The sequence below is a fragment of the Danio rerio genome, chromosome 14, assembly GCF_052040795.2.
Source record: "Danio rerio strain M-AB ecotype USA chromosome 14, GRCz13ab, whole genome shotgun sequence".
NCBI classification, from domain to species: Eukaryota; Metazoa; Chordata; class Actinopteri; order Cypriniformes; family Danionidae; genus Danio; species Danio rerio.
Genome location: NC_141034.1, coordinates 9,790,918 through 9,806,328, shown reverse-complemented (window position 1 = coordinate 9,806,328; position 15,411 = coordinate 9,790,918). Strand labels below are relative to the sequence as shown.

General features: G+C 36.1%; 1 protein-coding gene and 1 long non-coding RNA gene across 25 annotated transcripts in view; one reads left to right on the top strand and one right to left on the bottom strand.

Moving 5' to 3' along the window:
- The window catches only part of arhgef9b (Cdc42 guanine nucleotide exchange factor 9b), a 102,490-nt gene that overhangs the window by 63,308 nt on the left and 23,771 nt on the right, over nt 1-15,411 (top strand). For all 24 annotated transcript variants that reach the window (XR_015506832.1, XR_015506831.1, XR_015506833.1 and 21 more), the window contains 3 exons: nt 3,616-3,816; nt 7,227-7,406; nt 9,952-10,184. Coding sequence is in view for 19 of the 24 variants with exons in the window: in NM_001161663.2 (NP_001155135.1) it covers nt 3,616-3,816; nt 7,227-7,406; nt 9,952-10,184 (614 nt within the window). In the remaining 5 variants the exon portion in view is untranslated. The remainder of the gene's footprint in view (nt 1-3,615; nt 3,817-7,226; nt 7,407-9,951; nt 10,185-15,411) is intronic.
- Nucleotides 7,114-8,949, bottom strand: LOC147833864 (uncharacterized). Its single transcript, XR_015507242.1, has 3 exons — nt 8,547-8,949; nt 7,596-8,322; nt 7,114-7,449 (listed from the first exon to the last, which is right to left on the bottom strand). It is a non-coding gene; the product is annotated as an uncharacterized LOC147833864 (long non-coding RNA).

Below are 15,411 nucleotides of genomic sequence, written 5' to 3'. Positions count from 1 at the left end.
CCATGGCACATCTGCTAATTATTTGGTGGATTTTGTAAGTGGAAAAACTTAATGGGAGAAAATGGTAAAAGACCATCTAGAGAATGAGCCGTCTCCATTCGGCCTCTTCCTTTCGATCATTGATTCAGAAAACTGTTGTGGATGCACCTTAGTGAAGACATCCATTACATTTTTAATTTTGTAATTTTGTTTTTTAGACTCAAATTTAATTAAAACTATTTGTAAATTCAGTTCTTATTTCCAGCAAACTAATAAATGAACAATGACAATGAAAGGTTATATCCAAACATGCGTCCTATTCTCATGCCACATATGGTGATGCAAAACTCAACATATGGACAAATCTAAACAAAAAAATATGCATATAATAAATACTAATAATAATAATAACACTAAACAAATGTAAATTGTCATGAATTAAATGGCTACAACACCCCTTTTAAGCCTTTAATTTTTCATATTTAAAGATATTTGTGTACACTGTAAAAAATAAATCCTTAAAATTTACGGTAAAAAAATGGCAGCTGTGGTTGCCAGTACTTTACCGTTAAAAACACGGTACAAAACGTAAAAGTAATTTTTCATTTTTACTGTAAATTACCGTATTTTAGTAATTTATAGAGGTAAAATGTCTGTATTTTGAATGATCAACATCTACACATCTTTTGTCACACAGTTAGACACGTTAGCACATCCACATTCAGGTGGTGATGAGAAAGTTACATAATGAGCCAATGCTCATCACAATCAACTCTTCTCACAAGCAGAAAAGAGTATCAGCATATACAAGGTGCTCAGTGTCATTCACACAGCTACTAAACACCAGTATGGTAACACGCATAAAATTAAAGTCATGAAATAAACATTGTTTATCAACATTAGATGTAACATAAATCTCTAATGTACATAACTGATGGGGAAACAACTAAAAAGATCCATATTAATGTCAACCAAATGCATTCTGGGAAAGTCAATTTACGGTTATTCGCCGTATATATTAAGGTAACATACCGTTAACCAAGTTATGGATTTGTACTATAGCATTTTTACAGTTTTTTACCGTTGAAATCACGACATCCCTGTGTGTGTAATATTCAAAGTTTATGCATATTTTGGACCCCCATAGATGTATAACTAATGTGCTCTTTATATAACATATACATACTGTGCGTACTAAGCTTTGCACACACGTTTTGGATTTGCATAGGTACATAACACTAACGGTCTCTTTAAATAACAAATATCTGCACCACTGACTTCAGACCAGCTTTTAGTTGGTTAATGGCATGGTCAGTTTCACTTGCTTTAAATTAGCAACATGCCAACAATACGCTTAACACACCTCAGACCAGACCAGTTCACCCATGAGCACACAAATAGTCGCAAATACATTTGCTATTATAATAACATGGTGTAAAATTTTAAAAATGACATCAGCGGCAGTCTGAAGCTAGCAAGAAACACATGGTGTCGCTTTTTACCATGTGCATGATAGGACCCTTTGGTAAAAAGACTATCACAAACTTTAGTAAATCACCTTGCATAATAAATTTGAGTACTCTTCTCCTATAAATTTTGTGTCTGAATGGGAAAAGGCACTAAGGTCAGTCTATAAAATAACTGTGACCTTGCCTTTTTATTACTAAAATAAATCCTGACGATCGTTATTAAAGCCAAAGAGGGACTGGCATAAGTATTTAGTCAGCCTTGCCAAAAATGTCATAATGTAACTTTTTTAAAAATATGATCCTGTTTTGAGCCAAATATGCAATTTATTACAATTCCTGGTTTGAGTTCCCCTTCTACAAACTGAATCTGTTTTGTAAACTGTCCAATAAAGACATCAAAAGGACAAAAATGTATATATAATCCCTATAGTCCAAAAACATGCAGTGGAGGTGAATTGAATAAGCTAAATTGGCCGAAGTGTATGCGTGTGAATGCAAGAGTGTTTCCCAGTGTTAGGTTGCGGCTGGAAGGGCATCCGCTGCGTAAAACATATGCTGGATAAGTTGGTGGTTCATGCCGCTGTTAATTTAATTCCCTGATTAATAAAAGAACTAAGCCGAAAAGAAAATGAATGAATGAATTACTATTAACTGTAAAAACTATTTAAAGGAGACTGTTATTTTTATTGTATGATAATTACTGTCAGGGCCGGTGTGGGACTCCTTTTCAGCCCTGAAGTTTCAAGCCCTAGACCGGCCCACCTCAGTTCATGACTGACTATATTAAAATAAGGTCATTTTTAGTTCAGTTTCTAATGACACTATCACGTCCTTTTCAAGGACACTGCTTTAGAACTTCAAATGTTTTTCATAAATATGAGAACATTAATTCTTTATAGATATCCAGTCCTTTTGTCACACAAAAAATAAAAATAAAATATGTACCCCAACATAAGTAACCAAAACAGTATTATATAATGTGTATATATATATATATATATAATGTGCTAACCACTAGACCACTATGGCGCTGTTATCTGCTGCTATTGATGGCTTAATCTTTTTCTCCCTTTTTTAAATTTCTGATCAAGTTATGTCAGATTTATTAATGTAGTGAATCATCTGATTTTCATTGAGCAGGTGTTAAATTAATTAAAATTAATTATTTGGATTCTTATTTTCACTCATAGATATATATGTATAAATCTATAATGTTGTCGAAGCAGTGGCGCAGAAGGTAGTATTGTTGCCTCACAGCAAGAAGGTCGCTATTTCGAGCCTCGGCTGGGTCAGTTGGCGTTTCTGTGTGGAGTTTCCATGTTCTCCCTGCGTTTGCGTGGGTTTCCTCCAGGTGCTCCGGTTTCTCCCACAGTCCAATAACTTGTGGTACAGGTGAATTGGGTAGGCTAAATTGTCGGTAGTGTATGAGTGTGAATAAGTGTGTGTGGATGTTTTAGGTTGCGGCTGGAAGGGCATCCGCTGTGTAAAAACGTGCTGTATAAGTTGGTGGTTCATAGATTAATAAAGGGACTAAGCCGAAAAGAAAATGAATGAATCAATCTATAATAATCACTAAGGTGCTGCTGTTTGGGGTCGAATGATAGTTTCGTCATCATTAACCTGCAGGCTGCATTTTGCTCAAGGGGCTGCGAGAAAATCAATAAAAAGAGTGGAGCTACGGCAAAATAATGAACAAAAAGAGCGAGGCTATGGTCAAATAAGCAAATAAATGAAAAAATTGCGACTGCTGAGAGTGCAAGCAGCTAGGGACACCAGCCCTCACGGCCAAAATACGGACCGGCTCACTGGGAATTCTCCCAGTCCTCCTGATTAGCCAATCCGGGCCTGATTACTGTAAATGTATCCCACTATTAGTTTGCAGTACCCCATTAAAGCATATTTTATGTGAACTGTACTACTTTGTTTCATATGCCGTCTCTTGAGACACCTTGCCATGTGAGCCCCAGCCCCCCTTTTTACGTTATATGGCCAACTGTCTTTAAGAACTCAATGAAAAAATTAATTTGTATTTGTTTATACAATATAGAATCCTTCATAGTTTAAACTTCCTGCATCTTTATGCCAGTCAGAATTAGGGATCTCGTTTAAAAAATGCATAACTTGAAGACATAACAAGGTTTTTTATCTTTGTTTCTTTTCCTGCCAGCTATGGGTTAACCAGGAAAACATCGCTACCGAATCCGCTGAGGGTGCCAGCGAGGTGCAGAACGGACACACTGACCCTAGCAACGGCTGCCTGTGCATTGGCCAACCGCTGCAGAATCGAGATCAGATGAGGGCTAATGTTATCAATGAGATCATGAGTACTGAGCGTCACTACATCAAACACCTGAAGGACATATGTGAGGTACAGCTGCATTCAACAGATTACATTTGTGCCACGCAATCAAGTTAATGTGGAAATTGAAAAAAAGAACAATTTTAATAATTTGACAACTTATTTAAACTGATGTGATTTAACTCATGGTAATCTTGCACTTTTTTAGATCAGAAATGAATGTAGATATTTTTAATGAGTCTTAAGTTTAAAACTTTAGTTTGAGTGTTTTGTGTTTTTGTTTGAAATGTGTGTTTTTATGATGATATGAGTTTGTTGTTGTTGTTTTTTACTGCTGCAATGCTTATTTTTCACTACATGTATCTTATAACATGATAATGATTTGTTTAAATCAATCGATCCTACCATGAAAATGGTTACAGATTATTGTAAGGTAATAAAACCAAATATATAGTTGAAGACAAAATTAATAGTTGTCCTCTGAAATTTTACATATTTTTCAAATATTTCCCATGTGATGTTTAATAGAGCAATGTCGTTGCTTATAGTATTTTTTATATTTAATATTTATTTTAAAAACTCCTCAGTTCAATATTATAAGCCTCCTTAGTTGCCATGAAAGCTAAATGTACTCATTTTTGATTGATTATTGTGACAATATTCAGCCATATCGCACTACTCGCTACTCATGTGATATTGCATTTACACAACAGTTTGAGGGCATAACCCTGTAAATAAAAAAGACAATCAATCAAAAAGAGTTTAAAAATCCTTTGGTATGAGGAACTACTTTCTTACGCTATTCATTCACATCTGCAGCTAATGGTCAGAACAGCAGAAACTGTTGCTACTTCACCAAAATCACGTTAGAGCTAGTATTTGAATGATTTTGCAGCGCAATGTCTAAAATTGACAAAAGGTGATTTTGCTCACGTTTTAAGATTATGGGCTCTATTTTGACGGTTCATGCGCAGAGCGCAAAACGCAGGGTGCAAACGCTTTCAGGGTGTGTCAGGACACGTTTGTGCTAATTTAAGGACGGGAAATCTGCCTTGCGCCACGGCGCATGTTCTAAAAGGGTTGAGTTTATTTTCTTAATGAGTTATAGGTGTGTTTTGAGAATAAACCAATTAGAATCTCATCTCCCATTCCCTTTAAGAGTCAGCTGCGTCGCGCCAAGAGCGCATTCGCTATTTACAGGACGCAAAGTAAGTCTAAGTGGAAAAAAATGAGCATTTCACAAGCAATCAGTTAACAGTTTTTTTAACAGAAAACTGTTAAACAGAGCATCTACTGCGTGAAAATGAGAGATAATGGATCACTTTCACTTTCGCTCTTGGATAGGGAAACCTTTACGATTCAAAACTATTTCTAAATTCAGTTCTAATTTCCAGCAAACGAATAAATGAATAATAATAGCAAAATGTGCTCAAAAACCTGAGTTATATCCTAAAACACATGCTGTGCCCCATATGGTCTAAAACCTGACAGGTGGGCAAATCTAAGCTTGTTTTTAATAAAACTAATATAAATATGGATATAATGAATAATACTGCTAATAATAATAACATTATACAAAAGCAAATTGTTATGAATGAACTGAAAAAGCCTCCCGAGATGAAGAAGACATAAAAGCAGTGATTTTTCATATTTATGTAGGCTAGAAAATAATATGTTTTGTAATATTTTAATCCTTTATATTTATATCCTATATCTATTCTTATTATATCCTATTTATATCCTTAATATTTAAATTTTTTCATATGTAAAGATATTTGCCTATTGCTCTCTTGTGCGTATTAAGCAGTGTGTAAGCGAGACGCAACTCTGCGCCGGAGTTTAGACCGGGTTTGTTTTGGTCTAATGAAAAATCTATTATAGTTTCTCAAAATAGCAACACGCCAGCAGTGCGCCTCAGAACGCCTTCCTTTTTAGACCAGAACACCTATGGGCGCACAAATGAGCGCTAATGCATTTGCTATTTAAACAGCGTAGCGCAACGCCTCAAAACGACTCTTGCGCCAAGCTGAAACTACCAAAAGACTACTGCGCCACGCCTTGCGCCACACTGCGCCGGGTGTATGATAGGGCCCTATAAGTCTGAACAGCATGAAATTCCATCAGTCTTCAAAGATTTCCCAGTATTTTTTGGTGCAAAGCAAACACTACCAGATTACTATGGTATAAATACAGCACTACAACATACAAAAGAGAGATTAATAAAGAATGTCACTTACTTGGTCTGTAATGATTTCTTCAGCTGTAGTTTGAAACTATACTGAAAAATGCTGCCTTTCTCCCCAAATGACTAATCGTGCGGTCTCTGTCCCCATCTTGTGAAGGAACATCAATCGTCTTTGCTCTGCTCTGTATGACAGGCTGATGGCCGCCAAGGCTCTGAATCTCAGAAATTGATATAAATAATTTTAAAAATAGGCACTATCCTCATAAATAAACAGCATAGTTGCAATCTAAACAACTACATTTTTGCCTAAAAAGCCTCAAAAGTACATTATGTTGTCCAACAGCTGCAATATTTGTCAAACCATAGTCCTCTGCTTGCCACTCGTGTGGGCAGAGTAATACACAAGGATGAAGAGGCTGTACAAGTGCTGATATTACTTTAAAAACTCACGGCTATCAGCCAATCAGATTCGAGAACCAGACAGAACTGTTGCATGTAGGCCTTGTTCTTTATTTTATTATTTTGTAAAAATTCATTTGCTCTCATAAACTTTAATCAAATACAATAACCTTCCCTCCCCCTCAAAACGCCTCTCTCAGGTGAGTAGGCTTGACAAACCACCTGTAGAAACACTCTTCTTTCTATATTCACCAAACACTTTACTTGAAGTCCATCTTACAAGGAAACAAGGAAAATAAAGTTTACTTGTGAATGTACCACAACCTCAAACCTCTTCAACCTTAAATACCTATTTTGAACAATATTATGAGCAATATTGGTTTATCTTATGTAAAAAAGTACTAGTGTAGTCTGAATTAGGTTATGTGTATATTTAAGTATATGTATAGTTTGTAGTTAGTATTTTAGTTATGTGTAGGCCTAAAATTGCCCAAAAATAAATTAGTTACTAGAAATGAGTTGTTAAAAATGGTATGTTGAGTTTCAAAATATGTTATAAAATCTCTCTGTTATACAGCACTTTTGAAATTATTGAAAAATAATTTAAGTTTCACTTAAGAGGACTAATCATTTTGTCTTCAACTGTACAAGTAAACAAACTGTTCTAGTTTGACACACAAGAACAAGCCTCATTGGCTCTCTTGAGTTAAACAATCATGGTCTTCTATTTTTCTGGATTTAATGAGCTCTGTGTTTTATCACAAAAATGAAATCAGTCCATCATATAAAGGGATCATGTGTCTTTTAGAAGACTCTGGTTAAACCCCTCCATTAATAGAGATTTATTTGACGTGAAGTTTGCAGAGAGCTAGACTGAAAGTGTTTCTCTCTGTAGGGCTATTTGAGGCAGTGCCGAAAGAGGATCGACATGTTCAATGATGACCAGCTGAAAGTGATTTTTGGAAACATTGAGGATATCTACAGGTTTCAAATGGGATTCGTGCGGGACTTGGAGAAACAGTACAATATTGAGGAACCCCATCTCAGTGAAATTGGGCCATGTTTTTTGGAACATGTAAGTACATTGCCTTATGATTGGTGACCCGGGACCAAAAAATCTGTACATTTATGTAAATTGAAACATCTGAAAGTTGAATAAATATGCTTTCCACTAGAGCTGTGAACCTACACTGGTCTCACGGTTCAGTTTGGTTAGGATTATCATGCCATCGATTCGGTTAAATTTTATATCTCGTTGCATCACGGTGTATTGTCAATGCTTTCCATACACCGTTTTCTTCACATCAATTCTTGTGTTAAAATGTATTAATATATTTATTTTTATATACTATTTGTAATACAATTTTGTCCTTTAATAAAAGCAGTCAGATATATAAACTGTACCTTTTAACAACACGAGCATTTATAGGAATTAATATAAACAAATATAAATATCCCGCTCACTTTCTGATCCTTGTCTACCAAGTCCCCTTTGATTGATCACACCCTCAACAGAAAGGGCTGCGATTGGCTCTTACTGGCGCTCTTCGATAAGTGACACTGATAAACGGCAGCGGCGAGCACAGCTGATCCATGATAGACACGGTGGAGAAAATTCTGCAGACACACGCTCGTGTCTGTATCCAGAAGTATCAACAAAGAGCTTAGAGGCGACACTCAATAGAACGTTCCATTGCAACAGCAGAGCCCAGCAAAAGCCCTGGATTCTGCCATTTTGTAGTGAAAGCGGTCACTGTCCATTGGATCTTCTTGCTGTCGCGATGGCAAGCAGCTGCTTTATTTTTTTTTTTTTATTAAAAAAGCGCATTAAAGCTGAGATACAACCTGAAAGACGACAATACAACACTTACTATGACAATTATAAGCATTTTTAATAGTTTATTTTACAGACTCATAATATGCTGTTGTTCTATTGGAATTTTCATTCCAAAATGGCCGCCCGCCATCTAGTGGCTGCTTCCCAATTTGCACTAGTGTCGCCTCTTGGTGATTCTATGCTCTTTGGTATCACTGTAACGGCTGAGAGGTGAGGAAAAGTCACGCCAGCAGCAGGTCAAATGGGCCACATTGAGAAAGAGAGAGAGAGAGAGATGGAGTTTACTTTCATTCTCTCAATCGTAGTGAAATATCGGCTTCTGCTGTAAGTGTCAGTGAAAGACTGTCCAGCAAACACACACGCAGTGAAATTGTTCACAGTTTCTGCGTTTTTAAATAGTTGGAGTGTTGTAAATACTTACGCTTGCCTCCCTCGCCATAGTAAGCTACGGAGACATAGCGCATATGAGATAAATGACGTCAGTGCGTAATAAACGGTTGTGATTATTACTGAACCGATACCAAATTGTCTGCGTCTGCATCACATTTTTTCATGCAAATTCTATTGTTTTACACACACACACACACACAACAAAAAAAATGTCCAATATTAGTTTTGGTAAAAAACATGCAGTTGTTTTCCATATTAATTGAATTATATGTAAACTGTACATATAGGGCCAATGTTTCCTTTACAAATATTATTGAGAAAATGCAATATTCTATTCTCAAACATAAAACCACTTAGCTAACATGAACTCTAATCTCTTAGGCTATTTATTAAGAAATAAAAAAAAATCCTACTTATTATTATTATTAAGTGGGATATATATATATATATATGTCATCATATACAGTACAGATACACTTTTTAATAAACAACCCACTATATTAACGTATGCTATGTATTTTTGTTTTTACAAGCTTTAGAGGCATAATGTAAATTCCGCTTATATAATAAGTCACAGTTAGCTTTCATCATAAGCCATGGCTGTGTTAAAAAATCCCATTAATGTTTTCAAAGTGCACTGTGAATGGAACTCAACTGTTAGTATGAAGATTGCTAAAACTGAACTGTAAAAATACTTTAAAAGCAAATTACACGTAAGAGAGATGATTTTTTTCTTTTTTAATCATTCTAAGTTTAAATGTTGGAACATTCAAAAGGAATCCGCTTGTTAGGTGTGACATCACTCGAAGCGGCTTCCAATTGCTCTATCAAACTGTATAGGAAGACTCAACAAATGGAAATAATAAACATTTACTAAGTGTTGTAACACTTTCGAAAATCGCGATCGCTATACATATCCATGTATCTGATGACCAGAAAGTGATTATTTTTTATTTATTATTTGCTAAAACTTTGGTATTTGTGAAACAACAATCCCAAAGACTGATTTTGTATAAAATACACTTTAATGTGTGATAGCACCAAAAAGTGGCCATAAACGAATATTTTCTCAATTTAAATGAGTAGCGGCTTGGACCAGGAAACAGTATTCCACACGTCACCGATACGTCATGACTTAACAAGTGGATAGGGCATAGAAGGGATAACGGGGAACACAACCAGGAACTATGCTTCTAACTACAGCTCTAGAGGTGTAGTTGCAAGCGCACAAGATTGCGATGCAGTCTGCGAACTATTTTGTTAACGTACTATGGTTTTTGGAAACGCACCCCTGATCGATAATAGTTGTGTATGTATATCCATGTATTAGCTATTCAGACCTTTGAACTGACTCCTGTTAAAGCTATTTTTATTTTATCTCTTTTCAATACAGCAAGATGGTTTCTGGATCTATTCCGAGTATTGCAACAACCATCTAGATGCCTGCATGGAGCTCTCCAAGCTAATGAAGGATGGACGCTATCAGCACTTTTTTGAAGCCTGTCGTCTCCTCCAGCAGATGATTGACATTGCCATTGATGGCTTCCTCCTCACGCCTGTGCAGAAGATATGCAAATATCCTCTACAGCTTGCGGAGTTACTCAAGTACACGGCACAGGAGCATAGGTAACACGCACACACATATATATAAACACAGTGCCTAGTGACCTGAGGCTAATGTTCAGGCTAAAGCAGAATGTTACAAGTGCTTTCAATCAAACAGACATATAACCTTCTGGCAATATGATTTTGTGAATATCTGGAAATATCAGGATTTTGAATGTGTACTGCTGTAAATTTAATTCACAGTTACAGACAAAACACAATCTGACTAAACTAATAGCATTAATATAAGAGTTTTCCCCATTTTTATGATATACCTTAAATACAAAATAGTGTAACCCCTTATAGAAATAGTCACCCAAAAATGAAAATTACCCATATAATTTATTTACCCTCAAGCCATCTTTGGTGTATGTGACTTTTTTCCTTCATACGAACAAAGTCATCCTCACTCTAGAGAATGATGTTGGTTAGTGGCTTTTATTTTGAAGCTACTTAAAAGCACATACAGTTGAAGTCAGAATTATTAGCCTGTTTATTTTTTGTCCCCTAATTTCTGTTTAAAGGATAGAAGATTTTTTCAACACATTTCTAATCATAGTAGTTTTAATAACTCATTTCTAATAACAGATTTATTTTATCTTTGCCATGATGACAGTAAATAATATTTGACTAGATATTTTTAAGACACTTCTATACAGCTTAAAGTGACATTTAAAGGCTTAACTAGGTTAATTAGGTTAACTAGGCAGGTTAGGGTAATTAGGCAAGGTATTGTATAATGATGGTTTGTTCTGTAGACTATCGAAAAAAAAATTTGCTTAAAGGGGCCAATAATTTTGACCTTAATGGCGTTTAACAAATTAATAACTGATAAATAAAAAATAAAAAAATTCAAAGGGAGACAAATAATTCTGACTTACACTGTAAATCTGTTGTAAAACTAACCCATGTGCCGTCAGTGGGTTAGCACATGTCTTTATGAAGTGAATTGATGTTTTCACAGAAACATTGAAAAAAATATATATTATAAACTAGAGCTAAAGATCTTTGCCAGGACCGGACGGGTTCGGGTGGGTTCAGGCTTAATGTCTGTCATTTTAGGGTGCTTTCACACCTGTTAATCGATTCAGTTGTTCCGAAACAGAGATTACAATTGTTACATTGTTGCTCTTTGCTCTTGGAGCGGTTCGCTTTCACACTTCAAAGTTTCTAATCGGACCAAAAGAGCTAAAACAAGTCACGTGCGAGTAAACTCTCCTCACATTGGTCAGAGTGTCAGGGTTTATTTTGCAGCGTCCCGCTAAGCTGTTAGGAGAGGTGGTGGTTTGGTGGTGATTGACAGGGTGCGCGCGTGTGACGTGTCTGAGGCGCGGTGGGGAGGGGTTTGGGTGCGCGACGTAGCCTATTTAAGGACCGGGAGGGAGACGCAAGATTACCGGGAGATCATCACTCATTTGCGGGCATCCGGAGACTCGCGAAACTTCCCGCCCTAATCATAATTCTCTCATCATATAGCCGTAAGCCTTATACATATCCATAAAACACTGTGATATAACCGCGCTCGGATCGGATCGCTTTCTTTGCAATCGATCCGCTCCAGGGTCAGTTTCAATCGAGCCGAGACCACCTCATTCAAGCGATCTCGGAGCGATTACTTTGGCGCGGAACAGAGCGCGATTGCCCTGTTAACATATGCCAATCGAACCGCGCTAACTGGGCAAATGAGATACGTTCCGAAACAAAAGTGTAGGTGTGAAAGCACCCTTAGACAGGGTCGGGCCGGGCTTGGCTTGTGTGGTAAATGAACAGTCATGTGATGCATTTTGATTAGCGTGAGAAAGTAATCAAATCATTTGTTACAACATTAAATCCCATCACTGCAAAGGTGAAACAAAAGATGACGGAGAAGTCAAAAAGAGCGAATTTTGACTGGTCAGGCCAACCGCCAGTTAAAAAAGAATAGTCATTCTATATATAAGTGGATATATCATCTATAATTTGCAACTCAAAAAGTGGAGTGATTGTTTAGGAGTTAAACTTTCCATTTAAGAACAATTTATGGGAATTATAGAAATTGATATATGAAAAAGGAACCTAATGCTGCATTTTCTTTAGCGGTGCAACCTACACTCTGGGAAATAAAGGGACAGGAACTGTCACTGGGGCAGTACCTTTTCAAAAGATACATGTTTGTACCCTAAGAGTCCACAATGGTACCTCAAAGGTGGTACATATTAGTACCCAACTGTACCTAAAAAGTACCTTTGAGGTACCATTGTTACAAATTGGTACCTTTTGAAAAGGTGCTGCCCCAGTGACAGTTTACGTAACTTTATTTCTGAGGGTGTAGATTTAACGTTTCTTTTACCGAGTATTACATTTTTGACCAGGTTTGGTAGATTTTTTTTTCCTACATATCATATTTTTTGTCCATTAATTAATTTACTAATCTGGTTTTGTTCACTGCCTCAACCTCTTTTTAGCTTGAAGTTATGAATTGCAGTTTCTCTGTATAATGTCTTTTGAATTTATTGTTACTCGACCCACTTAAGTGCCAAATATAAATATATATATATATATATATATATATATATATATATATATATATATATATATATATATATATATATATATATATATATATATATATATTTTTTTTTTTTTTTTTTGCTAGGAGGAATTTGAAATGGAGAAATGATTCATGGTAGCCTGTGCTTTTGTATGATATTATCTTTGTAAGTTAGTCAGTAGTTCTGCCTTCCTAATGTACTTTGACACATTTCTTGTTGGTGACAAGATGTAACAGACAAAAAAAAACTGTGTAGCCTATGCCTGGCATTTATCACACAGAAAAATGCTTAAGCAAAGACTTTCATGAAAATGTCTTGGTTAAATGATCTGCTAGAACTTTCTAGAACTTCTGAACACCACCATCTGAACCCAAGATAACATGACAGGGGTTGTTATTGAGTTTCTTCAGCACACTCCAAGGCACAACTCATTCATAATGTAGGAAAGAAAGAGCCACAAGCTTCCCCGTTTGCAGAAAAGCTCACTTTTATTATTAATTCTTTGTTCTAGTTTCTCAGGAAGAGACTTTTCTGTTCTGTTAACCACATGGTGCTGAAACAATGCTTAATTCACAAACAATTTATGCAATATTCTAGTTTTCTGAATAAATTAAATTTGCAGCTTTCAGTGGAATCATGGTTAGATTGTGTTATGAACTCTGTGGTGTGTTGGGATAATTTGTGTTTGTAATGATCAGGGTGTTGGTCTGGCAATTTCATTGGTTCTTGACAACTATTTAAGCCATGGGTTGTGTTGTTGTGATGACTTTGCTGATATACTTAGTAAGTAAAGCACGCTTAATGGCATTTCTTGGTGTTTGCCTCGAAAATATATAACAAACTGGCGACGAGGAAAATTGTATCGATATGGCCCAAATCGGTAGATTAGATGTGTATAAACCAGAAAATTAGTCCTGGTCAGCATATATTGAGCAAGTGGAATTATTCACGATTGCTAAGTACTCTTTTTGATTCCCCATATGGGCTATTGCGGTATTTGGTTCAACCTTTATAGTCGAAGGATAAGACATTTAGAGAAATTGTCGAGATTCTGCAAGCACACTTTGGACCCAAACCGCTAATAATAGCTAAACGCTTCTGATTTCAGCACTGTATACTGAACTCAAACAATGTGCTTCAAAATGTGATTATGGTGCAAGTTTGGATGAAGAGTTGTGTGATCGTTTTGTTAGCAGAATATAGAGTGAAGCATGCCAACGAAGATTGCTTTGAGAGGATGCGCTTACGTTTTGAAATAATCATTTGAAATAATCACTGTGTTTGGAATAATCACACAGCACGGCAGAATTAAATTAAAACACTTAAATATTTTCACAAACAACATCTCAGGAGATCACAGGAGAGGTAGACATTAAATGGTTAGTTCACTCAAAAATTAAAATTAGGTTATTATTTACTTACCCTCATATGGACTCTTTACAAGATTACAAAAAACATGAACATTTATTTATATGTATTCACCATAGACTGTAAAAGATATGGACATTAAATCCATGACGTCACTCATCGGTTTCTGAAGAGCACAAATGAAGCTACAAGTGGGCGTGGCCATTTTGTTTGTGCTTCATCGAGCCGACCCCGCGTAACCAAAATGGGCAAAGAGGTAGAGTGTGGGCGGAGCTACAGATACCTGCAAGCATTTTGCTTATAAGTTTTTCTTTGTCAGAAACGCTTAATACTTCATTACCTGCGACTTGTTTGTGTTCTAACCGCATGTGCTTGGTTGTATACTAAATCAATATAGAATTTAGTCTTTTAAAACGCTGTTGAAATACATTAAGCCACTAAGCAATGATCTAATGACATTTTTTATAGGAGGAAAACACGAATTACTTTCAAATACTTTAAGGGTTGGTCCATTACGATATCGTATTTGAAACTTTAGTTGATGTGTAATGTAGCTGTGTGAAAATAAACAACATCTCTGAATGTAAGACGCTCAAAGTCTAATACAAAGGGAGACATTGGCTTTTACAGAGTTAGCTTAGCGAAGCCTACGGCGAATCAAGTTTGGGGACTACAAAAAAATACATCCGGGTTAATGATGTCATAAACTTTTAAATTTAAACTTTTTAAAAACTTTTTATTTACACGCACACATCCTGTGCAGTGAAGGGGTGTGGCCATAGGAGCTATATTGTTATGGGATGCTTCCTGGTGATGCGGAGCTGATCTGTGAATTACAGCACATTAGGTTAGCTGACTTGAGGGCGGACCTTTCAGAGGAACTATGAAATATAACAGTCATTTTACATGTTAGCTAAGTAGCTGTATATAATCAAAGGAGGATATATGAAAAAATAACGTGATTTTCTACAAACGAAGCATGAGCACACATGCACCCCATAAACACTACCAAGCCTTAAAAATACACTATGGAACACCCCTTTTAAATATAGTCTGTGTTAGTAAATGCAAGGCTATTATGAAATCCATGTATATCACTGTACGACAATATTTCAGATGACTGTTCAGAATTTTCAAGAATAAAAAATTCACTCACTTGGGGAATGGAGGCCACTTGAATGGTTTGTGAGCATAATTAAGTACACACAGCATGCCATATTATCTGGTAATTGTAAGAAATAATTCCAAAAGGCAGCTGACTATATAAAGCCACTTAAAACAAAACAAAAGTTCAATGTATATGCAGAGTTCAGCAGCTAATCAGCCGGAATCAGTTGAGGTGACGTGAG